The sequence below is a fragment of the Ursus americanus genome, chromosome 3 (assembly GCF_024610735.1).
Source record: "Ursus americanus isolate L20-20 chromosome 3, mUrsAme1.1.p, whole genome shotgun sequence".
NCBI lineage: Eukaryota > Metazoa > Chordata > Mammalia > Carnivora > Ursidae > Ursus > Ursus americanus.
This window is the reverse complement of record NC_142129.1, coordinates 44,459,001-44,486,118: the sequence shown is the minus strand read 5'-3', so window position 1 is coordinate 44,486,118 and position 27,118 is coordinate 44,459,001. Positions and strand designations below refer to the sequence as shown.

The following is a 27,118-nucleotide window of genomic DNA, read 5'->3' as shown; positions in this document are numbered from 1 at the left end:
CTGAGTCCTGATACCTGCCAGACCCCTCATCCCTGCACCAAGAGGGGGGCCCTGTCGGGGCCAGGAAGCTCAGGGAACAGGAGGACTCTGAATGTCCAGGGCCAGAGCATGAGGAGCCCACTGGGGCATGCAGAGCCAAACAGGTGCTGCCTGGAGGAAAAGACAAGGAGGGTTCTGGGAAGGGGCCCAGTCGCGCTGGGTCCCTGTCTTGGATGGTTACTAAGGCACAAATGACCTCCGGTCGCTGGGGCTGTCTGAGCACACAGGGCTCACCGGCCACAGTGCGAGCCCCTGCCCTGCGTGCACACCATCCTGTACTTACAGGCCCTTCGGTGTACTTAGGTGGCCACGGCTCCCCCTCCTCCACCCCCGGTGGGCCTCCCTGGGCTCTTCGTCACCGCTCTGGGGTGGCTGTGACGTGTGCTGCGGTGGGGCCAAAGGGCGGCCCGTAGGGACTGGTGTCAGATGGCCTCCGCACAAGAGGCGTAAGACCCGCACGCTCATCCTTGCCCTGCCCTTGGCACATGCAGAATTTCGAGCTGTCCCTCCCTTTGCTGAGCCTCAGTTTGCCACCTGTAAACTGGGGAGGAGCCAATATTGATGGGTAGGACTGAGGAGGGGCGGGCTGGAGGTGGGAGGAGAGGGCCAGAGAGGGCCCTTCCCTCCCGGGCTTGGCCTCGCCCACCTCCCCGGGGCCCCACCTGGCTGCTCTTTCCGTCACCACACACCTGGACAGGACCGCAGCAGGCTGGGGGACTGGCAGGAGCTCCCTGCCTGTGGGAGTCCAGCTGCTTGCACAGCTGATGCACAGGGAAGGACCCCCGTGGGGCCTCTGGCTTGAGAATGTGCAGGGCACAGGCTGGACCCCAGGGGTCTGAAGAATGGCCGCTTCCCTCCCCTTTCCCCCTATCTTTCCCCTTTTGCTTCTTGCCTCTGGTTGCAGTCACGTCTCCTCTCTTTCCAGTTTGTCTCTTCACCCTCTGTGCTCTCTGGCTGTCTCTCCCTCTCAGGCTGGCCTGAGATCTCTCTCTTTCATTTCCATTGTGGTGGGGATTCTACTTCCCTTTTACTCTTTCATTCTGTCCGTCTGTCTTCCCCTGTCTGTCTGTCTTCTCTCCTCTTCCCTTCTCAGGCTGTCTCTGCCTCTCTGTCTTGGGTCTTCTCTCTTTCTCTCCTCTTTCCTTCCCATCCCCAGGCTAGCTTGCCATTTCTTCCCTCTCCCCTGTGGTTTGCCAGCATTCAGCTTTTGAGAGGAAAATCCTGAACTGCCCCCACTTTCTCCATCTGCCCTGAAATTAGTTCAAATTGCTCCAGAAGCATGAAGGCTCCCAGAGTGGGTACTTCCCACGTCCTTGCCTATCTCAGGCCTGCCCTTGACCATAGAGTGTGGGGTGGGCCACACATGAGCTCTCTGTGCCTCCTAATGCCTCTGTGCCCCCATCAACTGGGTCAGTGGTGCTGGGGCTCTGGGACATCCCTAAAGTGACATCCAGTGGCCAGGCCTGGGCCGGGGGTGCAGGAGGCCCAGAATACCCTGGGGACCCCCGGACTTGTGGTCTCTAGACTAACGCCACTGTGCAATGGGATGGGGATGCCAGGCAAGCAGGATCATCGTGCCCCGCCTCCAGGGAAGGCAACGTCCACCTGCTGAGTCCAGCCCGCCTACCCCGCCCCATCCAGAGCTCCTGGCTCTGCCCATGGGCACCCCCTGAGCTTTGCACATAGGGCGGGGATACCTGGATTTCTCTGGCCCCTGAGTGGGGCCAACTTGGAGGAATTTCCCAAAGCCTATTAGAGCTGTGGCTGCCTCCTGCCTGCCTCCTCGAGCTGGGCAGGGCTGAGGGCGGAGGGAGAGAGGGAAGGAGGGGGGAGAGGAGGGAGGAAAAAAAGTTGGCAGGCCGACAGCAGTGTCTGCATCCATCGCTGAGAGGAGGCCCGTGCAGTGTGGGGCGGGCCAGGAGCAAGGAGAGGCCTTCCTCCCTTTGTGCTCCCCCCTCCTCCCCCCCCCCCCCCGGGCCCTATAAATAGGCCCAGCCCGGGCTGTGGCTCAGCTCTCAGAGGGAGTCGAGCACCAGGCAGCGGTCTCAAGCCAAGCCCCCTGCCAGCATGGCCAGCGAGTTCAAGAAGAAGCTCTTCTGGAGGGCGGTGGTGGCCGAGTTCCTGGCCATGACCCTCTTCGTCTTCATCAGCATTGGTTCGGCCCTGGGCTTCAATTACCCGGTGAAGAACAACCAGACGGCAGGTGCGGCCCAGGATAACGTGAAGGTGTCCCTGGCCTTCGGGCTGAGCATCGCCACGCTGGCCCAGAGCGTGGGCCACATCAGCGGCGCGCACCTCAACCCGGCGGTCACGCTGGGGCTGCTTCTCAGCTGCCAGATCAGCATCCTCAGGGCTGTCATGTACATCATTGCCCAGTGCGTGGGGGCCATCGTGGCCACCGCCATCCTCTCGGGCATCACCTCCTCCCTGCCGGACAACTCGCTTGGCCGAAACGAGGTAAGGGGGTGGGCCCAGGGGCCGGGGCTCTGCAGCAGAGCCGAGATGGCAGAGGTCTCCTGCACCCATTGTGCAGATGGGGACACTGAGGAGCACAGAGAACGAGAGGTGGCTGGAGGTCACGCGGACTGGGGCTGGAACTCAGCTACACCTGCGGCCCGGAGCCCGTTTTCTGCCAGGCACTGTGGGAAGCTGAGACCCAGAAAATAAGAGTCTTGCCAGTGTCCCCTGCGGGCGTGCATTGCGGGGACTCAGCTCTGGAGGCAGCTAACGCTGGGTCCAGTAGTTCCTCACCCGTCGGCTGTAGTTTCTTGGCCCCCCTCAGCCTGGCCGGGGCAGCCAGCTCCCTCTTCCTACAGCCGTTGTCCCCAGCCGTCCTGAGCCAGGTGCCCGGCGTGTCTGCACCAGGTCAGCAAGTGTGCGAGCAGGACCCAGGTGGGGCCAAGGAGTTGGGGGGGGGGTGAAAACACTCTCTGGGCTGTTGGCAGGTGGTTTTCCTGGATTACAGTGTGGGGTGGCGGCCAGGGTGGGGACATCTTGCCTCCCGTCTGCGCTGTACTCTCTGTCGCCAGGCACTGTGAGGTGTGGCACGTGTGTTTGTGTGTGTGAACGGTGTGTGCACGTGGATGCTGGCATGGGTCTCCGAGCTTGTGCAAGCTGTGCGTTCCTGTGTGTGTATGTCTGGAAGTGTGTCTGCGAGGGTTAGTGCTGCGGTGTGAGTGGTGGGGGTGAGTGTGTACCTGTGCGTGCCCACTGATCCTGGCTCCGATGGGGTCTGGGCCGGGGGCACTAATGCTAAGCAGACGTTGGTGAGTGGGTGGCAGGCTGCTGTAAAGAATTCCTCCCGGGCCGCTTAGCACAGCTAATTGGCCGTTGGCGGCGGTTGCCTGCTGGTCGCAGACCTGGGCTTTTCCAGACCCTCGGCCAAGTGCAAACTCAGACCCGGCTTGGGCCACAGCAGGGGGAAATTTGGCCCGAGAGTGGCTGAGGAAGGCTTGGAGGGTACTTCCCAGGGAAGGGGAGAGGCGAAGGAGCGCACAGGAGGAATCAGATCTGCAGAAAGGAGGTGGGCCGGGCCAGGGCAGGGCAGGTGGGCGTAGGGACGGACAGCAAGGGGGCCGGCCGAGGGCTCCTCAGAGACAGCGACGGGTGATGATAGCGGTTTTTCTCTCTCTTCCCAGCCAGAGTTCAGAGCCTGGCGCTGCAGCCGGGGCAGGCTGGGTAAGGTCTGGTGCAGAGGGCAGCTGGCACGGCCTTGCCACCGGGGGATTAGCACTTCTGGTGTCACAGTGACCCCTTACCCGGCCCCCTGCAGAGCCAACTGCTGCTCAGCCCAAGATTGAAGATTAGCCTGAAGGCTGGAGTTTAGACTTTAGTCAGGAGAGACGGGCCGAGGTGGGTGGAAGAGACGGGAGCTCCGGCAGGCCAGTTCCTCCAAGCCCCAGTCTCTGCAGAGAGGCAGAGCCAGGTGACCTCAGGGAGTGCCCCCTGGGTAGGGTCGGGTTCACAGTGGGGTTCGCTGGGTATGGGGGGGGAGAAAAGGTCCTCGTAAGGTATGGTTTGAATCCCCACAGGCCTTCTGCTCCGTCTTGACCCTCCTTCTCAAGGGACGGGGGGACAGGCATCTGTTGGCCTACTTTGTGTTCTGCCTCGGGCATCGCAGGTAGAGGCGGGGAGGCCGGCCACCTACTGTGGCATTTTGATCTGACCACACCCTCCTCCAGGGTCCCTTCCCTTCTCTGGTCTCCATTTTCCAGAGTTACCCGGATGCCTGGGCTGGACAGGTTGCAGATGGGGGAGAAAAAGGGACAGGCTCTGGCTGGGGCCAGCCCTGGTCTGGGACACAGGCACGCCAGGTTCAAGTCCTGTCTGCTGCTAACCTGTGGAGTTTCCTTGGAGCTGAGGAGCCTGAGACTCCAAGAGGGAACCTGGGTCTTTAGATGTGTCTTGGCCCCACCTGTACTACCAGCGAGCTCACTTTGCGGACTTGAGTGTATCATCACCCTTCCCAGGAGGGTCCATGGGGGGAGCCCAAGAGGGGCCATGCTGGACATAAGGGTAGTGAGTGTTGTGGTGGGGTGCAGGCACTGTCCTGTCTGTATCATTGAAGTTGGGGCTTCAGAAGCACAAGTCCTGGGCCTAGAAACAGAAAGCCTCTCTCCCAGGGGCTCCTGTCAGACACTGGACCTGGGATCTGAAGGGATCTGAAGGGAGCTGGCAGGTGGCCCCAAGGCCTCAAGAGGGGCAGAGAACAGTCTATGCAGCAAGTGACACACTCTTTCCTCTAGGCTCTGAGGGAGGCTCCTGCAGCCCCTTGGGCCCTGGACCCCACCCTGGCCCAAACCTGGGAGGAGCCCTTTGTTGGCATGGAGATTCCTAAGGAAAATAGGGACAGAAGAGGCAGGAAGTGGTTGGGGTGAGTCAGGGGGTGTCCCCGGGGGCATGGTGGGGACAACTTTCTTCTCACTGAGTCAGGGCTTAGGATACGCCCTGGAGAGACCATGGGCTTCTGTCCCGCTCATAGGATCCTGGCTGGTTCTAAGAGCCAAACCCCCCTTTTGGCCCAAAGTGAGAGTGTCAGAGGCAGGGGTTGGTGGCCCTGTCTGCCCTTGCCCTAGACAGACGCTAACACACTTCGTGCCACAGCCTCGCGTGTGCAGCCCCAGTTTCCATCTGTGAAATAGGCACAGAGCAGGGTGTGGCTGGGCCCTGGGAAATCAAAGATGCTCAGGAACCTGGGAGTCCTGACTGTTAGCCCGCTTTTTTCATTCTTTCCTTCTCTGGCTCACTCACCCATGCTCCCTGCAAACCGGACCGCGATGGCTGGGGCCTGAACAGGGGCTGAGTCAGCCAGCTCCCTACCCCTGGACGACCAAGGCCCCTGGCGGGCAAGATAAGCCCCTCGCACAGCTGCCTGTGATATGGGGCAGGAGGCAGGTGTGATAAGAGGTGTCAGGGCGGCAAGGGAACTTCTGCCTTTGAGTGGTGGGGAGGGCCAGGAGGGCTTCATGGAGGAAGTGCCATGGGAGCTTGAATGTGGAGACCGGGACAGGGGCATCCAGGCAGAGAAAGGACGTGAGCGCAGGCAAGGTGGCAGTGGGAGCTCAGGGCCTGGGAGTCGCAGGGTGGGGCTGATGGGGGGTGGTCATGGTGGGAGGCTGGGGTTCTGGAGAGTGGAGGTTGAGGATTCAGGCAGTGTCTGCCTGTGTCCGAGAGGGGACTGGATGCCTGGCTGTCCTCGAGCCTGTGATTTCAACCCCCAGGGGGGCTCAGGCAGGGCATACCTTTCCTCTTTGGGGTCTTCTCTCAGCCCTGCTGATTCTGGGCCTGACTGCCTGGGGACTGCTTCTATCTGCTACATCCAAGTCCTGACCTCAGCCCTAAGCTCTCCCCTTCCCCAGTTTCCTGGGCTCGGTTTCCCCAACCACAGAGTGAGAGGGTTGTCCCTTCCCTGTTGGCCCCCTTCCCCCGCACTGGCCACGAGTTCTTCCAGGGTTGAGGGCACTCCGCCTCCTCCAGAGCTGGGGGTGGCTTGGGGAAAGGGAAGCCAGTTTTCTGACGGATGTGCCCAGAGAGGGGCCTGGGGGCTGGGTGGTGGTGCCCTAGTTGGGACATATAATTACTGTTTCCAGCCAGAACCAGATGAGGGGGAGGGCATAGAGAGGCAGGAGCTTTGTGGTGGAGACTTCCCTCACCATGGAAAATTCTGAGGCGGTTTCCCCTATGAGGGCTCTTGGAGCTCCCCTGCCAGTCCCATGCTGCCCACCCCAAAGCCTGGCCTTACGCAGGGCTCACTCTGGGAACCCCTTGTCTGAAAGGGCAATGCCATGAGAGGGGACATAGACTGCTGGAGCACCCCAGTCTGAGGGGACTTGCCTTCCCCCCATGCCCCTGGGTTATGGCCTTCACGCCTTGGGCCCTTAGTTCATTGCAGACCAATTCCATGGAGTGCCCCCCCCCCCAACCTGAGCTCAGCCCCAGAGTGCTCGCCGCTTTCTCTAGGGTCCCACCCAGTGGGGGTTCCTTCAGCACCAGGCAGTCAAATATGCCCCATGCCCACCCCTCGGGGATTGGCTCGGGAAAGCTCTCCCCAAGAGCCTCCTGTCTTTGCTGGTGGGGCTTTTCTGGGGGCCGTGGTCCCTGCCCTCTGGAAGCGCCAGTGGGTCTGGGGCCTCCTGAGCAGCTGGGGCTGAGTCAACACACCTGCAGGTGTGGACAGGAGAATGTCGTCATGGTCAATGTCCCCTCAGCCAGGCTCCTTCCCGGGGACCAGGCCAAGAGGGGGGTGCTCCTTGCCCCACAGTGGTGCTTAGGGGGCTAAGTGAGGGGCCATCTTCATGTTACCAAGGAGCTACAGTCTAGGGGAGTTAAGAACCCCAACTCAAAAGAAGGTAGAGAAGACTTGAAAATGCCCCATTCCCATTAGCAGCTCCTCTCGGTGCCTGAAATCCCACCACGAGGACAATAGAGAGGCAGATGGGCTTGGGAAGGGGCTGCCCCCGCGTCCGTTTGTCGGCTCCCTGTCGCTAGGGCTGCCGCAGCTGCTCTGCGGGGGAGGTCCTGTCACAGGCCTGGTGCCGTATTGAGAGCCCCGTTCACATCCTGCACAGGCGATCCTGGCTGGGAGGGTGACTGCAGGTCCTGGGGGCGGGGGTCCCAGGTCAGGCAGGGAGGAGTCCTGGGGATAACAGCCGGGCCAGCACCTCCATTTTACTGTTCGGGAACCTGACACCAGGTTGGGATTGCTGGGACTGTTGGCCGGCGTAGCAGATCAGCGCAGGGCAGCCCCGAGCCCCCAGCCTGCCCCCTGCCCTTGCTTCTTTCTGCTGCTCTGAAGTGCACACACACACACACACACACACACACACGGCACGGAGGTACACACAGGTGGGTGTAGAGCACCTTCGCCAGCCTGGGTGGTTCCCCTCGGGCCCTGGGATCCCAGCAGGGTGGGGTAAGTGCCCCGCAACGGAGCCTCTTCCTTTCCCTGGCGGGAGGGTGGGGACTGCCCTGGCGTAAGGAAAAGAAGGAGGGAGGGAAGGAGGAAGCCATTGCTTTGTGTATTGTTTCTTGTCAGGAAGATGAAGTGGCTTCTGGGAGCAAATAAGGACCCTCTGAGAGCCGCTGCTCGCTCTCTGTCCCTCAAGGGGGGGCCTCCGTCCCTTCTCTGCCCCTCTCCCCAGCCAACAGTGGCACCTGCGATGCCGAGGGACAGGACGACACACTCAGAAATGTCACCAGGCACACAGTGCGGTCTCGCAGGGTCACGTGCCGCAGAGGGACACCGAGACACGCAGAGCCCCCCGTGGCAAGAGACGGCTCCTGTGTGATCCGGGTTCTCAGAGACAGCTGGGCCGCCCGGGCCAACACACGACTAGTTGGTCCGCGTGTCCACATGGGGGCTGAAAGAGAGTGGATAGGCTCAAATTTGGGGTGCAGGGCTTTACGCATTTTCCTTAAATCAAGCTTGTTTATTATGTGGCTCAAATCCTTCCCGTTGGTGCTATTTATAGCGTCTGACTGTTTTAGTCCGTCTGTTTCTAAGAGGGTTGGTGAACCCTTTCACTCTGATGGCCGATTCATCAGATTTGTCTTACAATTCTGTCAATTGTCGTCATTTTTTAAGACTATCTTGTTTGGTGCATACGGGCTTAGAATTTATGTAGCTCTTTGATAGACTTTTCATTCAATTATGATGTAATAAGCCTCTTGATGTCTAATGAAAAAGAAAAGGAGTCACACACGGACACGTACGGTCACCCCCAGATCTGGCAGACACCAACCTACAAAGATACACAGAGGCACAAAGCCGTGGACACCAGGAGGGACATGCACGCAGGGATACCCATCAAGGGGTGACACGAGGGACCAACTGAGGTCTCCCTCTCTGTGAGTGCTGAGTCCTGGAGGCAATGGGCAAGCAGGGAAGGCCTCCATGTCTCCCTTCCCCTGTTCTTCGAGACTGGATGCTCAGAGCGCTGCCAGGCCGGTTCTGGAAGCTGCTGTTCCCCAAGGGTGGGAGACCCGGGTGCCCAAGTCGACTTGGGGCTCTGGGCCTAGGAAGCGACCTTGGTCATTCTGTCCGTGGGCAGCAGGGATGGGTTGAGGCCCACTGCCTAGAGAGGTCTGCCCCGGACGCCCTCCCTCCCTCCCCTGCCATCCTGGTGCCTGGGTCACGCTGGCAGCTAAAGAGCCGTCTTCCACCTGCTCCTCAGTCCAAGCTGGGAAGAGCCAGGTCCCTTGGCTGGACCTGGAGATAGTCAGGATCCTTGGCTGCGACAAGATGGCTCTGCTCTCTCCTCCCCGGGATTCAGCCTCCTCATCCATTACCTCACGGAGGCTTGCACGGGCAGCCCTGTAAGACCCACAAAAACTCATGATGGGCCTCTGGTCTCCCAGCCAGAAAGCAAGTAAACCAGCCCTGAATCCAGAGAGCTTCCCTGGAGCCAAGCTGCCTCTAGAGAGGATGGCAGTTCTAGAAAATGAGCATTATCTGCTACTTCCGTCACTATGTCCCCTCTGAGGTCTGGGAAGGGAGATGGGAAGGTCTCCCCACTCCGTCCTCACCAAGCTCCCAGGCCAGGGGTCCGAGGTACCCACAGAGGAGGCCAGAGGGTTATTTCCCCGTAAGAGTTGCAGGCGGTTCCATGAGAGCGTGATGGCTCGGCCGCAGAAGTTAATGCCAGCCAGGGACCGGAGGAAGCTTCTTGGAGTTGGTGGGGTTGGAACTGGGCCTTGAGAGTGGCCTTACATGGGTTTGGTGTGCAAATGGAGAGCCTGCTTCTTTCTGATGCTTCAGATTCAATGTGGAGCTTATTCTGTTGTTCATACTTGTATTCATAAAACTGATTGTTGTTTTTTTTTTTCTTGGAAGGGGGCTTAATCAGTGACCTATAAGACGTAGGTTTGGCAAAACTCCCTGGGGATGTGCAAACATTTTTTTTTCAATACCAAGTGGCCATAACTGAGATTAGCACTATTTAAGCAATTGTTTCAAATTTAGTGGGTTGTGAACAATAATATATTTTGAATTTTTACCTGCTTTCTTCTGGACATCGACTTTCAGCAGACCTTTAACCATCCCTTTTTGTTCTGAATTATCAAGTTTTACCAGATGTAAGTCACACAAGTGCCTTGGTGGTCAAAGGAGAAGTGGTCAAGAGACACTTCAAGAAGCAATCAGGGGAGGCTTCCTAGTGGTGGTGGTGATGGTTATTGGGAGAAGAAGTTCATCAACCTGTGTGGTTCTGAGCTAAAGGCTCTGGGAGGTCAGGAAGGGGGTATAACGCAGAGTTCCCAGGGCAGGTGGCCACCCCCTCTGCTTCCCGTGGACTCAGAGTGCTGGGCCTGGCACTGGGCCCCTGGCTCTGCTCACTTTGTGTGAAAACCTGTGCCTCTGGGCAGAGCAGGGGCTGGGGTACTCAGACCTGGTTAAGAACTGAGGGAGGAGAGGAGCTTGCCCAGGCCACATCTGTGAGAGGGTGGGGATGGGGGAGGCTAGGAGGCAGGAGACACTTAGAACGATGGCTCCATGAATCAGCGTGCCAGGCCTGGTTTCAGGACTCCCGCCAGCTAGCAATTAGGCTGAGCCTAGAGAGCAGAGTTGAGAGCAGGAAGAGGAGCCTCGAGCTTTCCGAAGGCTGTCAGGAGGGCAGCAGCAGGTGTGAGTGTGGTTGGGCATCTGTGCAAGTCGGCCCAGGCTCACTGGCCTCACCTCTGTGGAGCCCGTCCTGGCCCCAGGCAGGCCTCACTTGGGTCTCCACAATCCTATGCAGGACACCTCCCTTCCACCTGTCTCCCAGTCCTGGGGAGAAGGTGAGAAAGAACCAGAACAAAGCCACAACTGTCCCGGTTCCTCCCGCCTCAGCAGCCCTTCCCAAATACCCTAAGACCCTCCCCCCATCTTTGCCTTTGAAACTCTGGCCAGTCTGGCAAGTGGGCAGGGAAAGCTATTTTACAGATGGGGAAACTGAGGATCAGACTGGAGAAAGGCCACGGCCATGGCACCCACAAGTACGAGAATCAGGACCTGAACACAGGGCTCTGCCTCCACCACCCGAACTTGGGACGGGAAGAAAACTGGGCATTGCCCAGGGGCCCGGCTGGGCTGGGGGGGTCACAGTTCTGGGGTCCGCCAGAAAAAGCCTAGAGCTGGGGCTGCAGCACAGGGGAGGGGATGTGAGTCACTTTCCCTGTGACCCAAGACTGCAGACAAAGGCGGGAAGAGAATTGTTCTTGTAAGATGGCCTCAGGGTGGGGCTGAGAAAACTCTGGGGGTGGGGGGTGGAGGAGGGCCCCCCACCTAGGGTTTTATAAAATGCCCTCCGACTTTGGAGGACCACCCCCTCTCCCTGTGTCCCCAGGATGAGACTTCAGGTTCAGGCTTATTTGGACACACCAGCTCTGCCTGGGGGTAGGCAGCCTATGTGGCCACATCCGGGCATCTCTGCCAGTGGGCCTTTGTCCATGTTGTCCAGCTCCCCTGTGTGGGTGCCCCTGGCCCCTGGGACCCCCACAAAGGGGAGCGTGCGGGGGCTCCCTGGGGAGGGGGCTCCCTGTGCAGCTGCAGGGGGAGGGCTCTGGTGACCTCATGGCAGCTCCCATTCCCTTCTTTTTCCATGAGTCATGTTTCTAAAAGTGGCCCAAGAGCAAGTGGCAGCCAGACGGTAGTGGCGGGGCCTATGTGGCCAGGGAGAAGGAGGGGGGCTGGTCCAGGAGGGAGAGCGGGAGGGAGGGGAAGACAGGAAGGGCAGAGGAGAAATGGGAGAGACAGACAGAGGTGGGGTAGGAGACAGAGGGCAGGGCAGCAAGGGAGACAGTCACAAGGAGAGAGACTAAGGCCGCTGGGCCAGCTAACTGAGGAAGACCCTCCCCAGCTCTGGGAGTTTTTGATGCAGCAGGGGATGGGGTGGAATGTTCTGGACTTGTGGGGTGTGAAGCCATGGGTCTGGTGGGCCCTCCCACGTGTGGGGCTTGCCCCTCGCCTCAGGTACGCTGGAACCGCGGATGCTCTGGCTGGATGGAGCTGGATGCCGGAGCCCTGCCTCCCGCCAGGCTTCTCTGGCCTCTAGGCAGAGTGCCACACGGTGGAGGCAGGAACCAGGGGCGGGGCTGGCACCTCCTCGAAGGTGTGGAAGGGACAAAGCTGGGCATTCCCTACCAGCAATGTTGCTTGGGTGGGGCCTGGTCCCCTCTGGGCCCAGCCAGGGGCTGATGTGATGGGCTCGGAGGGCACTGAGGTGCCTGGGCCTGGGGGGCCTGGGGGGCCTAGGACACAGTGCCCACCTCGCCTGCTCACCGAACCTTGCTGTCCCTCTTTCCTACAGCTGGCCCCTGGTGTGAACTCCGGTCAAGGCCTGGGCATCGAGATCATCGGCACCCTGCAGCTGGTGCTGTGCGTGCTGGCCACCACTGATAGGAGGCGCCGGGACCTCGGGGGCTCGGGCCCTCTCGCCATCGGCCTCTCTGTGGCCCTGGGACACCTGCTGGCGGTAAGTGTGGGACCTTCCCAGGTGGGAGTGGGGGTGAGGAGAACAGGGCCACAGGGGTACCCTGTCACGGGCAGGGGGCCGGGACAATCGGCTCTTTGGGGCTGGGGCCAGTGTCCTGCTCTGAGAGGGTAGCGCAGGGACCTCCTGACCATCGTTCTGGGTCCATGTGCCCCTCTCTTTCTGGGTCTGATTGTCACCTCCCTGTTTTCTCTCTCTCTGTCACTGTGTCTCCTCTCCCTCTGTCTGTTTCTCTCTCTCCCCCTTCTGCCTCCTGCCCTGCCCCTTGCAGATCGACTACACAGGCTGCGGTATTAACCCCGCTCGCTCCTTCGGCTCCTCGGTGATCACGCATAACTTCAAGGACCACTGGGTAAGGGGTCGCAGGGATGTTCCCTGGAGGGGGCAGGAGGTTTGGGTGCCGAGTGGTGGTTCCGACTCCACCCTGCGGCATCCTCTCCCATCACGGAGGCTCTGGGAGACAGACAGGGCCGAGGAGATCGGGAAACCAAGGCCTGACCCGGGGGCGGTGGGGTGCGGCATCCCAGCAGGCCTGATGTGGCTCCGCCCCTTTCCCATCAGTGTGACATGGGAGGGGGGAGCAGGGCTGGTCTGGTCACACCAGGCACCCCTAAGCTGGGGCACACAGAGGCAAGAAGAGACCCACTACCAGCGTCCTGGCTTGGGCCAGCTCCAGGGGCACTGGAATCAGGACATCGGGGTTCACCACTGCCTGCCTCTAAATCCAGGCTCAGGTGGGGAGAGAGCCCATGCCATGGGGTGGTGGGGGACGGTTCTCAGGGCAGGCGTCCCAGGAGAGGAGGAACTCAGGGCATTGGTGGACACCCCCTGAGCGTGCCTGCTCTGTTCCTAGATTTTCTGGGTGGGTCCGTTCATCGGGGGAGCCCTGGCCGTGCTCATCTACGACTTCATCCTGGCCCCACGCAGCAGCGACCTCACGGACCGCGTGAAGGTGTGGACCAGCGGCCAGGTGGAGGAGTACGACCTGGACGGTGACGACATCAACTCGAGGGTGGAGATGAAGCCCAAATAGAGAGGCCCTGGCCCGGGCACCCACGTGGGGGTGGGGCAGGGGCGGGCGGAGGGCGGGGAGGGTGAAATCATGTTGTAGACACTCTGACAAGCTGGCCTACGTCACTTCCCAAAGACCCTCCAGAACTGCGTGGTCAAGCCTGGTTCGGGGCTGCTTCTATCACTTTCTTTCTCTTTCTCTGTTTCCTGGCCTCTGGGCTTCCTGGGGACCAAGATTAACCAATCACTCACTCCCTTGAAGTCACGGAGGAAGTGAAAGAGAGGGACCCACCTGCTAAGCTGTCCCCTCAGAATGTGCCAGAAGGTGTGCCAGGAAGTCCCACTCATCCCAGAGTTGCTCCACAGCTCACCTGCTGCAGGTGTCTGGGGCACCACAGTGATTGCTTTGTGCCTTTGGGCATGGCCCTCCTTCTTCTGGAACATGTCCTCCGCCCCGGGGGTGCTCTGAGGGGCAGAGATGGCAGGAGGTATGTGGTAGGGGGCAGGCGGCAGACAGGCTTCATTCCTGCGGTTCGGCTCGTCTCCAGCCCCACCTCTGCCCCCAGACTGACTGCATGACCTTGCGATCGTCCGTATCTCGGGGCCCCTGTGACGCCATCTGTAGAGGGGCAGGGACAGGGAGAGCTCTACGGGCCCGAGGCCTCTCTATTCTGTAAGTGTAGATACTCCGTGGGTTCTAGAAGATGTAGTATGGACCAGCACTTCTTCCTCTTGCCCTGGTTCTGTCCTGAGGGGAGAGCGACAGTATGTATCTGTGTGAGCACACGGACATCTGCAGACGTGGCTCAAAGCAGAGACCAACAGACAGTCCAGGCCATGAGAAGTCCCTGTTCCCGGAGAGCAGAGCTGACCCCTACGCAGCGGGGACAGGGTCTGCTGTCGCCGAACGGTGCCAGATGGAGCGCGAAGGAGCAGTACCCGTGCTCCTTCATTGGGTGTTAGTTGGCCTTTCCCACTTAACATTGCATCATCTTAATCGTCATGTGGTTCTCTGCGTCCTCCTGCCAGTGTAGACACGGGTCACGCTTCTGCAGATGTGTGTTTATTAAAGGGCAGTTGGTTATCTGAGCCCCAAGCCCGAGGACAGATAATCGTGATGCGGATCAGCCCACGGAGGCTTATGGGCCTTGCGGGACCCTGAGGGGGGAGGAGGAGCAGACTCCCCCCGTTATTGCTGAGCACCTGGTTGGACGCATTTGGGGCAGCTGGGTGACCTGCACAGGCTCCCTGTGTGACCCCAAGCCACAGCCTTCCCTTCTCATTTACCTGGAGGGGACAGTCAGCCTTGGCCTGATGACGCCAGTGCACCCCAAGGATCCTTCAGAGGACAGAGTCTGCTTTGGGGGCAGCTGTCTACACAGTCTCTTCAATCCCATCAGGGCCAGAGCAGGTCCCCCAGCATGCCTGTAGCCATGATGGTGACAAAACTCAAGTGACTCCATCTGCAGATTATCTGGAAGCAGCAGGACAGCCAGGTAACCCCTAATGGTCACCGACCCATCATGACATCTACACATTCTCTTCTCCATCCCTAGCAGGGACTTCTAGCTCATTTAACAGATAAGGAAACTGAGGTCCAAGGTCCCACAGCTAGGTAATGACTTGACCAGGCCTAGCAACCAAGGCCATGTCTCTGGCTACTCCCTGGACCATGAGACTGACCCGTCTTATTCCCAGCTGCTCGGTTTCTGCCTGGGCGGCGGTCAGAAGCCAGGAGGGGCGAGGGGCGTGCTGGAGGGGAGAGGAGGCAGACCCACTTCCTGCCTGGTTCTGACTGCTGTACGCCAGACCCTGCATCTGTCTGCTCTGCATATATGTCTCTTTGGAATCGGAATTTCATTATATGTTAAGAAAATAAAGGAAAATGACTTATAAGGTCATCTAGGCTTCCTGTAGTTTTTCCTCTTTGGGTACCGTGTTCCTACGAAGGGTCCCTGGGTCGGAGAGGGGATTGGTGCCAACACTGCAGACCCAGGCTGAGGGGGAGCCACTGCCTGCCCTCCTGCCCCAGGGATCCCTGGTCTCACTGGGTGGACACAGCTTCACCCCAGAACTCCACCTGAGCAACACAGGGTCCTGCCCCCAGTAGGGACCATTGTTGGTGACGGAGTGTGAAAGACACGGGGGAAAGCAGGACTGAAGCGTGACAGCCCCATCAGCCCCTCTGCCCTCCTCAGAGCGTGGCCTAGGGAGCACCAGGGGCTGCTCGGGTGTCTGTCCCTCTGTCCCTCCACTCCCATTCCCGACCCCACCCACATCTGTGTTGGGGTGTGCGACCCAAGGTTTTGCCAGGAGCTCACGCATCAGAACCGAATGAAGTTGTGCCGGGCACAGGTGGTGCTTAGCTGGCTGGGAAGGGTGACCTGTGGTAGCTGAGGGGGCAAGAACAACTCAGTCCCTTGAGGCCTGGTGGGACCCTCCTCTCTTGGAAGCAGGCACCACACCTGGTAAGGATGTGTATTTTCCTGTGGAGGTGTCTGTGGCTTTAGTCAGATTCCTAGCATGTGTGCTCAGGGCAGAAGAGAAGAGAGGTCAGAGTGGGCCAGCCTCTGCTGGGTGATAGAGAACAGAGAAAAGGCCACGCTGTCTGCACCTGCTTTTCCATTTGTCACCATGTAGTCCGGAGGCTCTTGTGGGCCGAACAGGGCTCTGTCCAGCCCTCTTGAATTCACAAAACCCCTTCCCTCTCACAGCCTCTCTTAGAGTTGGGGACACAGCAGGTGTGGTTGTTCTTATTTGACAGAAGGGAGATGGATACCCAGACTTATGGGACAAGTCTGTGTCAGGCTAAGACTTGGACACCGGCCCCTGCTAACTGCCTCCCTGCTCACCACTCACACGCGTAGGGCTGGCTTCTCCAAGCAGAAACAATGATATTAGGAAACTGAGTGCCCCATAATAGGGCACAGGTCCTACTGCAGTGAGCAGGCATGTACCTTCCACAGAGGCCTAGAATCTGGGAGACTCTGAGAACCACCAACCTTCTAGAAATCTCTTCAGGCCACAGGTGCACCTGTCACCACAGGTGTGGTCTGATCAGGGGAGAGATGTCTGGGAAGGTCCTGGTGTCCCGTCACTGCTCCTGGGAGACATGTGGGTCCTGCTTCCCTCCGATGGAGGCCTGGCTGATGGTAACACGAAGGCACCTAGGCAGGGCCAGAGGCTAGTTCACCCCAGTGAAGGCTGAGTCAGTGCTGTTGGAACAGGCTTTCTTCCCCCAGTGTCCACAGGGTCCCTGTGAGGGGCAGTTGGGCTGTGTCAGTCCGTGCAAAGTGCCCCTGCACCTCCCAGGCTGAGCACAGCCTGGTGTGAGTGGAGAGTGATGGCTACACTATGGGAACAGGATATGGGCTAGCCCACTGCAACCCAGGCCCACCTGTGAGGGTGTGCCAAGGCTATCTCTCACAGCCCTTCTTGGCTGATCGCTTTATCTTGACCCATCCTCCCAGGTTTGAATCCCTCTAACTCCCTGGCCACCCCTACCTCAATCCTGGCTCTTCATTCACCACCCCTGGCCAACTAGGACAGAGCCTTTCTTACAGATTATTTAGTTATAATTTCCAGAACCCTAGTGCCAAGAGGCAGGACCGAAAGAAGAGATCAGGGAACGGGTATTTCTTTGTATGAAGAACTTCCCCGGGTCGTCACATATAGTCCTTCTGATCTTTACCACACTCTTGGAAGGGAGAGGCGACTGTCCCCATTTACAGAGGACACTGAGGCCCCTGAAGGTGAAATGATTGGCCCGAGGCCACACAGCAGGTTGGTGGCAGAATTGGGATTTGAACCTGCTCTGCTTGGCTTCAAAGATTGGGCTCCTTCCACGATGTGGTGCTGGCCTGTTTTGTCATGACCTCCACGAAGTTTAGCTCTGGGCCAGCCAGGCAGCCTGTCTTCCTCTGCCTTAGGGTGTTGAGAGGGGGCAGCAGGAAGAAGAATGGCAGGCTGAAGGGACTCCAGCGCCAGGAGGCGTGCATCTCATTCTGGGGCCAGCTGGACTTTGTGTCTGCTTCAGACACATGGGCACCCCTGGACCCCGGGCGGCTCCCCTGGCATTGGCCCCACCCCAGCCTCCCCGGAGCTCTCTAGGCCTGACTGCCCCTCTATCTGGAGGAAAGTGTCTGATAAACCTGCTTATCCAGAGGTTGCCCCCTCCCACCAGCGTATATTGGGAGGGGAAGGGCAATGCTGCACCCTGAGGGAAAATGATGCATGATGAAGGAGCCTCAGATGCCCTTTCAGGCCTGGGGGCGAAAACTTTGGGGTGAGGCTGCCCCAGATGTCCTCTCATCTTCTGGGCCATGGGTTCAGGGCCTCAGGCACCCTAATTCCCAAGGGTCAGCCGCACTCTGCTCTGCTCGTGTTTTGTCCAGCCCAGCGCAGAGAAGAGGTGTTGAGGGATAAACTGGAACTGGAGCGAGGCTGGTAGAGCAACCAGAGCCCTTGTCTGTTTTCTTCATCAAACTTTAACGAAGAGAGTAAATTTCCTGCAAGAGTGCATGACTCAGCCTTTGCCCCCCGGCTGCCGAGCATTCAGGTGACTACACACGTGAACTGCTTTGGTGGGGGACATCTGTCACACCCCTTCAGCTGCGTGCCCGCTGGGACTCCTCCGTGGTCCAACGGAGACTTGCACGTGGGGGCGGCTCAGCGGTCCTGGAAAGCTGTGCCCTCTGCACTTGGCCCAGGAGGAAGCAGGATGTAATCTAGTAGCCATTGAATCCTAGAATATCTGTTCCTTCATTAAACTCACAAGAGCAAACAAAACATTGTGGTTCCACCATTGCCCCACTGGTTCTGGGACCAAGGATCCCTGGCCCGGATTGCTTGATTTTCCAATGCCTTTCGGGGGGAACGTCTTCCAGAGGCCTGGGATGAATGCTCAGATCAACCTGAGATCGCCTTTATGCCACACTTATATGACTGGGTCGATTCATTCTGGGTTTCCAAATATCCAGGAATCTGGGATCCTTGTAGAACCATAGTTCCCCTTTGATAGTTTTCTTTCTCCTCCAGGATCAAAGGGATTCCTCTTCCCAGACCCTGGAGGGGTGCGGAGCAGTCCAAGGGAGAAGAATTGATCTTTGAAGCTACCCTGGGATTGGGGTCAGTGGCAACTGGTTGGACATAGGTGCCATGAAGCCTCAATGGGGCTGGCGGCCTATGACTCTGGCTGTCATCCCAGTGTCAGTATCCATCTCAAAAGCTCACATGGGCTCAAAGAGGGCCCAAATGAAAGGGTGTGGATGTCTCAAGGCAGCCATTTCCACTTGGCCCCAAGGACCCTCATGCCTTTTGGGGAATTGGTAGATGCAGGGAGGGTTCTCTTGCTTTGGGGGCTCCCAGGCTGGTCCTCAGCATCCTGGGAAGCAAAGGCAGGAGCTGGTCTGGAAAAGCACTGGAGGAACAGGGGCCCCTGTCCTTGCTGTGGCCCAGCCACGTGCTGACCCATTAGGATTTTTCCATCCCTCCTGGAGGTCACACCTTCACCGGTCAGGAGCCTCTCAAGGAGGGGGGATAGTGATTAATGTTTTATGGACCAGCTGCTGGGCATGACGCCTTGTTTTGTTTAGGTTTAGAGTACAATGAAGACGATGAATGGAATTTGCTGTGAGTTGGGGGCCAGGACGGGGGCAACTCTTAGGGGCCGAGGACCCACAGGTGGTGATGTTTTACTCTCCTTCCCTCCGTGCTGAAAAGCGGGCAATTCTGGAGGTAGGAAAGGCTGGAGATGATGCAGGTGAGGCTTATGCCTGCGGGGCCATCATCCCAGCCCTCAAGTGACAGTTTGCTCGCACCAACACCTTGGGTCCTGGTGTGCGGAGAGCCACCGGTGAACTGTCCCCAGAAACGTTAATGAGTTCGTTCTGCTCAGGTGACTCGACTTCATTCCACTAAAATCACATTCTCTGCATATAGGATTCTGCGCATTTTTCTGTTCTTCCCAGTGTATTGATGGGGAACGAGGTGAGGACACAACTCATCTTCAGCCATACGGGTCAGTAGCGCCTTGGCACTTCTTAAATGTCAAACTGCTTTCATGTGTTCTGAGCTCCTCAAGTGTCTCTCCCCACGGCCGGCCTCCTTGGCTACCCTGGTCCTTCTATTGACTCTAGACTCTCCATGGACCTCTCCATGACCCGGCACTTAAGAGCTTAACCCTGTCAAAGGCAGGGGGCCTCAAGGATCCTATTCAGCCCTGAAGACCTGGGGGCGTGCTGGTGAATTGCCACACGTGGCTGTAATATACTTGGCGTATCAACTCTAGCTGGGAGAGAAAACATGCAATTCTCATATATATAGGCCCAAGGTCTAAGTTCGAAAGTTTACGTGTGAGAGAGAGAGAGAGAGAGAGAGAGAGAGAGAACTCACTCCTGTAATACTGCTATATTTGGAGTCCACGGTCCCCTGATCTGCCCTGAGGACCTTTGCCGCAGTTCTCACTCACAGCTCTGTGTAAGTACGCAGCACTCTGCCAACTCCTGCAGCCTAGCCCACCATCAATCTCTGTAACACAAAGGCTGGAGGAATGTCTTCTGCCCACAGTCCTGTTGTTACTAAGAGAGGTCCCTGCCAGCTGCTATACTTGGTTTGCCTAAAGCCAGCCTGCCCCCATGCAGAATATTAGCTCGACAGGCTGGCCTGGCTTGTGTTCATTAAGGGGGAACCGCCATGCATTTTTCTATAAGTTACCGAGTAACAAATAGATCTATAATTTGGAAAGAAAAAAGTATTGTCTTTGGGGAGAAAAATGAAAGGGATGGAGGGAGGAAGGGAGGGGAGAGAGAGAGTCTCAAAGAATTTAATAAATGAGTCCACCCCCCCCAAAGTAAACCCGAAGAATTCATAAAGAGGCAAAAGTTCTCAAGGATGGGAGCCCTACCATTCATAGCAATCTTGAACATTCTAAAAGTGGCCACTATGTCCCTGGCACCTTATTTCACACTAGCTTTATTTTTAAACTTAGCTTGTTTTTCATATAATGAAATACAAATAGATATAAGTAACTTATGTCTTTCAGGAACTCCAACAGAAAACCCAAACACACTAAACCTATAATACCAAGAAACTTAATTTTAATCACATAAGACTAAAGGTGCTGGCTGAGGAGGATGGTGTCCGGCAAGGTATTACCATATTTTGAGTATCTCTTTGGCGTGCGTGTCGGGGGGACGGTGAGGCAAAGCCCCTATAGTAGGAATCAGGAAGGTCTGAGCTCCCTGAGGAACTTGCCACCAGGTCTTCCCGATCGCACGGCCTACAGCCCCAGGGGACGACGTGCCCAACTCACAACTTTTTGTTCCTTGTTTGAACTCCAAGGAAACCTCCCTTCAGTGGAGCTTGAGTGTTTGAACAATATGAGGGCACTTTAGGCAGGTCCGCAGAGCAGCCCGGGCACCTTCTAGATTCCGGGCAGTGACTGCCGAACTGCATGCTGGGAGGGTGGTGGAGGCCAGGCCCCCTTCGTCTGTCTCCCCACATCAGGTCTGCTTGGTTGCTTGGATAGATTGTCGACACAGGAGGTACTGTGGTGGCGGGGTGGGGGTGGGGGCGGGGTGTTGTTTTTTGTTTTTTCTGGTCAGTGAGAATTTTTTCTCAGTGAGAAATGCATAATAAATTAGACATTTGATAAAAATACTAGCCCCCTCTATTTTCACATATTGTTCTTTCTCAGCTGGTGTTCCTGGGGGGCCAGGCGTGGGGAGGGGTGTTGCATGCAGAAGAAGGTGCGGTGGGGGCGGAGCTGGGCTCGTGGTTCGCCAGGCTCAGGTCACTGACCCCGGCTGGCTTTGGAGGCAGCCTCCCCTGTAGTCACAGGGCACACGGCTCCTTGGTCGCAGCTGGTCACCTGGTATGTCAGCTGTCAGGCAGGCACCTGCCACTCTGGGATAAGCATTCGTGACTTCCTGCTGCTGCTCGCATTTGGTGCGTCCACCTTGATTTCTGGGTCTCAGCAAAGACAGGGACACGCAGGCTTTTCCTGGTCCCCAGGATACCTGGGTCTTCTGTTTCCTGCCTTCCTTCGCTCCTCTTTCCATTGGCTTCTCTGCAGACCTGAGGACGTGTCTCTGCTCCACACCCTGCGAGCAGATTCCTGGGCTCTAGGGAGAGGATGGCTCTGTTCACCTGTTCGTGAAGTTCCGGGAGGCACTGATGCACCTGGATCGTGACGGATGGGCCAGTAGCACCTTCCATCCGAGAGGAACTCCAAGAATTTCCGCTGCTGGCAGTGCCTCCCGGGCTGGGCGGGACAGCTGCATCTGCCTCCAGGAATGTGGGGCCTAGAGTCACCGAGCCTCGGAATGCCTCCGTGGGGTCCGAAGCTTTAGTTCTAGAAAATTCCGAGGGCTCCCAGCTCCCTGCCCATGTCCCTCCTCCCGAAGTGTGAAGTCACCTCAGGCTGCCCTTGAGATGTTCTGGAAATGGAAAATGAAAAAGCCTACAGAGTTAGATTTGAAACAGAATTTAGTGGCCACGGGAATTTCACCAGCTGGTGCCACCTATGTGCCTGGCCAAGGCTTTGAGTGAATGGCTTAGGTAGGTCACCCAAGCTCAGGTGAGTCACCTGTTCCCTGTGGTCCTCTCAGAGAACCCCAGCTCTTGGAGTTGTTGACTGTTTTTCACGGGTGATGAGGTTAAGTTTGGAAACCATATCACCCTCTGGGAAACTCATAGTCATTATAGTAGAGGCTCTGACAAGTCCTGCAATTAAAAATTCACTTATCTAAGCCAGTGTTCACCAAACCTATTTGTTCACAGGGCTCTCTTTTGGAAAAAACTCATATTATTGTTTTGGGGGACTGGTTTTCTATAGAACACATGGTAACTGTTAGCCTGAGCACTATTTCTGAGGGCCCCGCAGCTTTCAGATTCTCCTGTTCAAACCTTCAGGATGGCTTAGTTTACCAAAACCTCTCCTGAGGGCAGGTGTGAGGGACGAAGGAGGAGAGAGAAGTTCTGAGTTTGGAGCGAGGGTGCTGGGTGGGGAGGAAGAAGAGGCAGACAAGAGTCTGTGCGTGCCATTTCCATGGGAGAGAGACAGAGAGGGAGTGGGGGGAGGTGAGAGACAGAGATGGACAGTTATCAAGAGAGACAGAAAGATCACGAAGGTTGAGAGTCACAAAAAGAGCAAAAGAAGGAGAGGAGCAGGGACTGGGGGTAGGCTGTGTACTGTCTGGGTGATGGCTGGGAGGACCTTCCTCCCCAGAGTGACTCTTCCTCTGGCCCATCACTGATTAATCCCCACCTGCCTTGCCATGCCACCCTGGGGAGCTTGTATGGGAGTCAGGGGTGGGTGCCTGGGTACAGCCAGAGAAGGCCTCCAGGAAAGGAACCTCCATAAATCATTGACTGGCCTTCCATTGTGCTGGAACCAGCTGGTGCTTGTTGCCAGGCCAAGCTCCTGGAGCTGTGGGCAAAGGTGGCACAGGCTGGGGGTGAGCCCAGGCTGAGCCAGATCTCATCCAGAGCCTCCAGAAATAGGCCAATCTAGGGCTGGCAGGATGGACTCGGAACATCGGGGGAGGAGGGGGTGCCTCCCAGCTAGAGCAGGGCCGCAGCACCTCAGATGAGTCCCTTCCCCTCTCGGTGCCTCAGTTTCCCCAACCATACCATGGGGATTGCATTTGAGAGTCCTGAAAAGCCCTCCCAGGTCTAGGATTTTGCTCAAAAGCCTTTAAAGCCTTGCACCTGGAAGCCTCTCCCCATGTGTTGGCTTTGGGGTCTTACTTATACCCCAGCTCATATCTCTGCAGCCTTGCCCTCATGCTGCCTGGATGCTGTGCTTGCTTAGCTCCGTTGTGGGGACAGAGGCCTTGGGGAAGCCAGAGAGGCCCCTTCCCAGGACTGAGCACTCCAGGACTGTTTTCAAAGCCCCGCTCCCTCTGCCCCATCTTCCTCCTGCAGGCCGCTGATCTCTTGTGGGCCTCACAGGGCAAATTGTGGGGCCTGATGGAGTGAGGAGAGGGTGGGAAGGGGGCCCTGGGGATCTTTAGCTGGCCAGCCTGTGAGTCCCAGGACAGCCATTACTACACGTGGAGACGGTGGGTACCCAGGTGTGATGCTAGGAAGCCAGAGAATGGCCAGGGGTGATAGGGAATTAACCCAATCCCCCACACCTACACCCCCATCCCCATTAAAGAGCTGGGAAAACTGAGGCCAGAGAGAAGAAGCCTTCCCTAAGTCCCCTGGGGGTACCTTCTTAGCTGGGGCTAGACCTCTTCCTGCTGCTCTGAGCCTGCTCTGGCCCTCATCTCTGGTTGCCTTTTACTGAGGCCATCTCTTATTCTGGCCTTTCCCTGTCCCTGTGGGGCAGTCCTAACCCATCTCTGCAAAGGCCTTTACAGCCCCCCGAGTTGCCCTGAGCATTGTAGGTCCCCAAGGCATGCCTGCCAGGCTCCCTGCTCTGATCCCAGCCCCCTCAGCTTGCCTACCAGTGTACCTCCCCTGGTTACTGGGGGGAGGAAAACATTCCCTGAACAAAGGAAGGGAGATGAAGGGGTATCCAGGGGATGAGGCCTTGCAGGCTGGACCCCAATGGGGAGCCAGGGGCACTATTTCCCCAGGCAGCAAGCAGAGGGACCACAGGGTGGGCAGAGGATTGGGGAGAATGTGCTAGAGGGGCTGCTGGAGAGGAGGCTGGCCTGGGGTGCTGAGCAGACTCCTTAGGCTGGGGCTCTTGGTGCCCGAGGATTTCAGGATGGATCTAGGCTTTAGCCATTGGGATCCTGGGTTGGGGTCAGAGGGGGAGGCTGGAGGGAAGCCCCTCTGTAATGTCCTGCTGTGTGTTTGGCGCTGTATGGGAGCTTCACGTATATTGCTTTGCTTCTACTCACAAATGAGGGAGAAGTAGGGAAGCACTCGTTCATTCACCTGAGAAATAGCTCCTGAGTTCCTACGAGGAGCGAAGCACTCTTCTGGGTACCGACTATTGAACAAAACAGACAATGCTTACATTTTATGGATGACGGAACTGAATCAGAGAGGTTAGGCAGCCAATTCAAAGAAAGGGCAGAGACAGGATTCAGAGCCATGCTCCGGGCCCAAGTGCTTTCCCTCTCTCCGCGCTGTCTGGGTGGAAAGGCAGGGGGGTGAGGTAGAGGGAACTTCAAACTGCCTTGCTGTGTGTGCGGGCAAGTGGCCTCCCCATTCTGGGCCTAAATTTCCTCAGTGGATTTTGAGGGGTTTAGCCAAGCAGTCTGGAATTGGTTCTGGGGGGCAACAATGGAAATTACATTTTAAAATGGGGACAGCTACCAGTTTTTGAACAAGGTCTAGGCATGAAGTCCTGAAACATCCACGGGGGCCCCTGAAATTTCCTGAGCAGAGGGAGGGGCCCAGCTTAGCATCTCTGAACTGCGCTTGCCCTGGGCTCCTCCCAGTTCCCCAGGACCTCTGGTCCTCAGGTTATCAGGGGAAGCAGCTGAAGCCTTGGACAAACAGGGGCAGGCAGGGACACTGGGACATATGGTTTATACATACGGGGTCTGGGCGGGGCCAAGCTGGTTTGGGTGGGGATCGAGGGTGCGGATCCAGCTGTAGAGAGGCCAGAAGAAGGCCATGGGGGACGTCCGGGCCCTCCTTGCCTTCCCCACCCTCTCTTACCGCAAGGGCAGGCCCTGCTCAGATCATAAGAGAGCATCAGTGCCTCCTGTACCAGCCTGTGGCTCAGCAGCTCTGAAGGAGGCCCTAGGAGCAGGGCCCAGCGCAGCTTCCTCCGCATGTCTTCCAGGCTCGGCCCTGCAACGGGCAGGTCACATTCATTTGCACCCCCGGGTGACCTGGTGTCAAAGCCCAGGATCATCAGTACTGGGTGCCCAGAGAAGAGGGTGGACGTCTGAGGAGGTGGAGAGGAGGAGAGAGAAGAGGGGAAGGGAGGGGAGCGGAGGAGGCAGCGAAGTGGGGGGGGTTATCTAGGGAAGGAGAGAGCAGGTGGGGACACCTGGAACCCAGCGGCAGCCTCCTTTCCCACCTCTCCCAGGACACTTTACATTTTTAATTACAGAAAAAATAACATAGTTACACAATAATATACGCAGCTTGGTGGAGTGGTTTAGACCATGGGCTTTGAATCAGACGGTCTGGGGTAGAATCTGGGGTTTCGTAACTCCAGCAAATCACTGGGGCCTGTTTCCTCATCTGTAAAAAGGGGACGCACCCCATAGAGCTCTTGTGAGCTTTAACTGAGCTCACGTACGTGTTACGCTTTACTAAAGGGTCCGCACGTCGTAAGCTCTAGGGAAGTAGTAGTTATTATAGAGGTAAATTGTAAATATATTTAATAATATAATAGACCCCGACGAGCCCATCCCTCACCCCAAGAACTAGAATGGCGTGTATACCGAATTAATCTATGGTTTAAAGCTTCTCTTTTTGAGCTTTATTGCAATGGTAGCATATCATAGATGATTTTCTGGAATGTTCCCTCCGTCGTTGCTTCTGAGACTCGTCCCCGCTGCTGCGTGTCACAGGAGGTCATTTATTGTGGAGAACTTGCCGCCATCGGTTTCTCCCAGCCACTCTCGCCTCCTCCTGACCAGGCAGGGCTCTGTGCCTGCCGCTTGGATTCCAAGCGCCGCCCTCTGACCCCCTGTCCCTCCAGCCCTCCACTCTGCAGCCCTCCACTCACGCCTCCTCAGCCCCCAGCCCTGGCATCCTGGCTTTGTCCCCAGCAGATCCAGAGCCGCATTTCACAGGCACTGCCCCTTCTGCTGTTGCTCTGGGAGGAGGGAGGGGCTGGCTAGGGAGCACCCCGTGTTGCTCCTGACGGGCTGTGTGACCCTGGGTGGGTCTCCTGCCGTCTTTGGGCCTCAGACTCCCCACCGGTGAGGAGACCCTTCCTCTGCCTCGAGGTGGTGCTTTGCCTTGTCCGGGAAGTCCAGGGAGTGGCGCAAGGTGGGGCAGTGTGTGTGGGGACAGCCCTGCTCTGCCCTGTCACCGGGGAGAGTGCTGGATGGATACCCTTCCCCAGGATGCTCTCACAGAGATCCGGGCTCTGCTCGCAGAGCCTTTCCGTGTGTCATGACCTCTTCAACCCCAAATAAGCCACCAAAAATTTGAATCAGAATCTTCTGGTGAACTATAGTATGCAACTCGGGGCATGGACAGCACCTGGGGCTGGAAACCAGGACACCTGCATCCCAGTCCCAGCTCAGAGAACAATGTCCCATGCAACCTCGGGCACCTCAGTTTCCCCTTCTGCAAAACAAGGACGATTATCCATACTGGGTGCGTGTTGGGGACAGCTGGGCCTCTATCCCTCCCAGGCAGCCCCTCTCGTCAGGCCTGGCTAGAGAGAGCCTGTCTGAGGAGAAGGAGAGCAAAGTCTGGTGAAGTTTAAAGTTTACAAAGAAATGAGTTATCCATGCATGAATCAAAGCACCTTCTTCGGTTGGAGGAAAACAAAGTGTCACATTGTTCGCATGTTGCCTGGCTGAAAGCCAGAGCTCCTCCCGCACCCCTGACAGTCCACGCCTCACCCTGCCCCACTCCACCCTGCCCCTCATTAAGTCGATGCCCCTGCGGGGCCATAATTTCTGTTGCGCAGAGAAAGCACTTCGGGATTGTGAGATTGACCTAAAAGCCTTATTAACAGAAACCGACTTACCATTCAGAGCCCAAAGAATCTAAGCATCATTCTTAGTGGTCCCCTAAGAATTCTCAGCCCTGGTTTTCTTTCTGACCTGACCAGAGATTGAGCCTTGACCCAGCCCCCCCCAACTCAGCCCTAACCTTGACCCCCCGATCCGAGCCTCATCTTTGGTCTAACCCAGACCCCAAAGAGATCTCAGGCTGAGCTCTGACTCTGGCCCCATGCAGAGCTGGGTCATGGGTCTGAGTGAGAGCATCTGATGGCTTCAGGCAGCAGAGTCCCTGCAGAGCTCCAGTTAGGTCAAGTCCCCTCTCAGAGGGCCGAGGATGGGGGCTTCTGTCTAAAGGGATCCATTCTGAGGCCCCAGGATCTTAGCTCCCGTGCTCGATTGTTTCTGTCCCTGAGGGAAGGGCACAGGGGAAAGGCTCCAAAACTCAGGCAGGGATAGGGCTCACTCTGGCTTTGCTCTGATACCCTCTGCCCTTGGCCC

The 27,118-nt window shown here is 57.4% G+C and overlaps 2 protein-coding genes across 4 annotated transcripts in view; both read left to right on the top strand.

Annotated features, from left to right (window-relative positions):
• The first annotated feature begins 2,033 nt into the window (after positions 1–2,033).
• AQP1 (aquaporin 1 (Colton blood group)) lies at positions 2,034–13,403 on the top strand. The gene is made up of 4 exons (XM_045792920.2): positions 2,034–2,496; positions 11,823–11,987; positions 12,277–12,357; positions 12,859–13,403. Exons 1-4 carry the CDS (start codon positions 2,107–2,109, stop codon positions 13,036–13,038), a joined length of 816 nt encoding a protein of 271 aa, XP_045648876.1. The 5' UTR covers positions 2,034–2,106; the 3' UTR covers positions 13,039–13,403.
• Positions 13,404–13,593: 190 nt separating this feature from the next.
• GHRHR (growth hormone releasing hormone receptor) overlaps positions 13,594–27,118 on the top strand; it is a 35,925-nt gene continuing 22,400 nt past the window's right edge. For all 3 annotated transcript variants that reach the window (XM_087860938.1, XM_087860937.1, XM_087860935.1), the window contains exon 1: positions 13,594–20,560. The gene's annotated coding sequence lies outside the window, so the exon portion shown is untranslated. The remainder of the gene's footprint in view (positions 20,561–27,118) is intronic.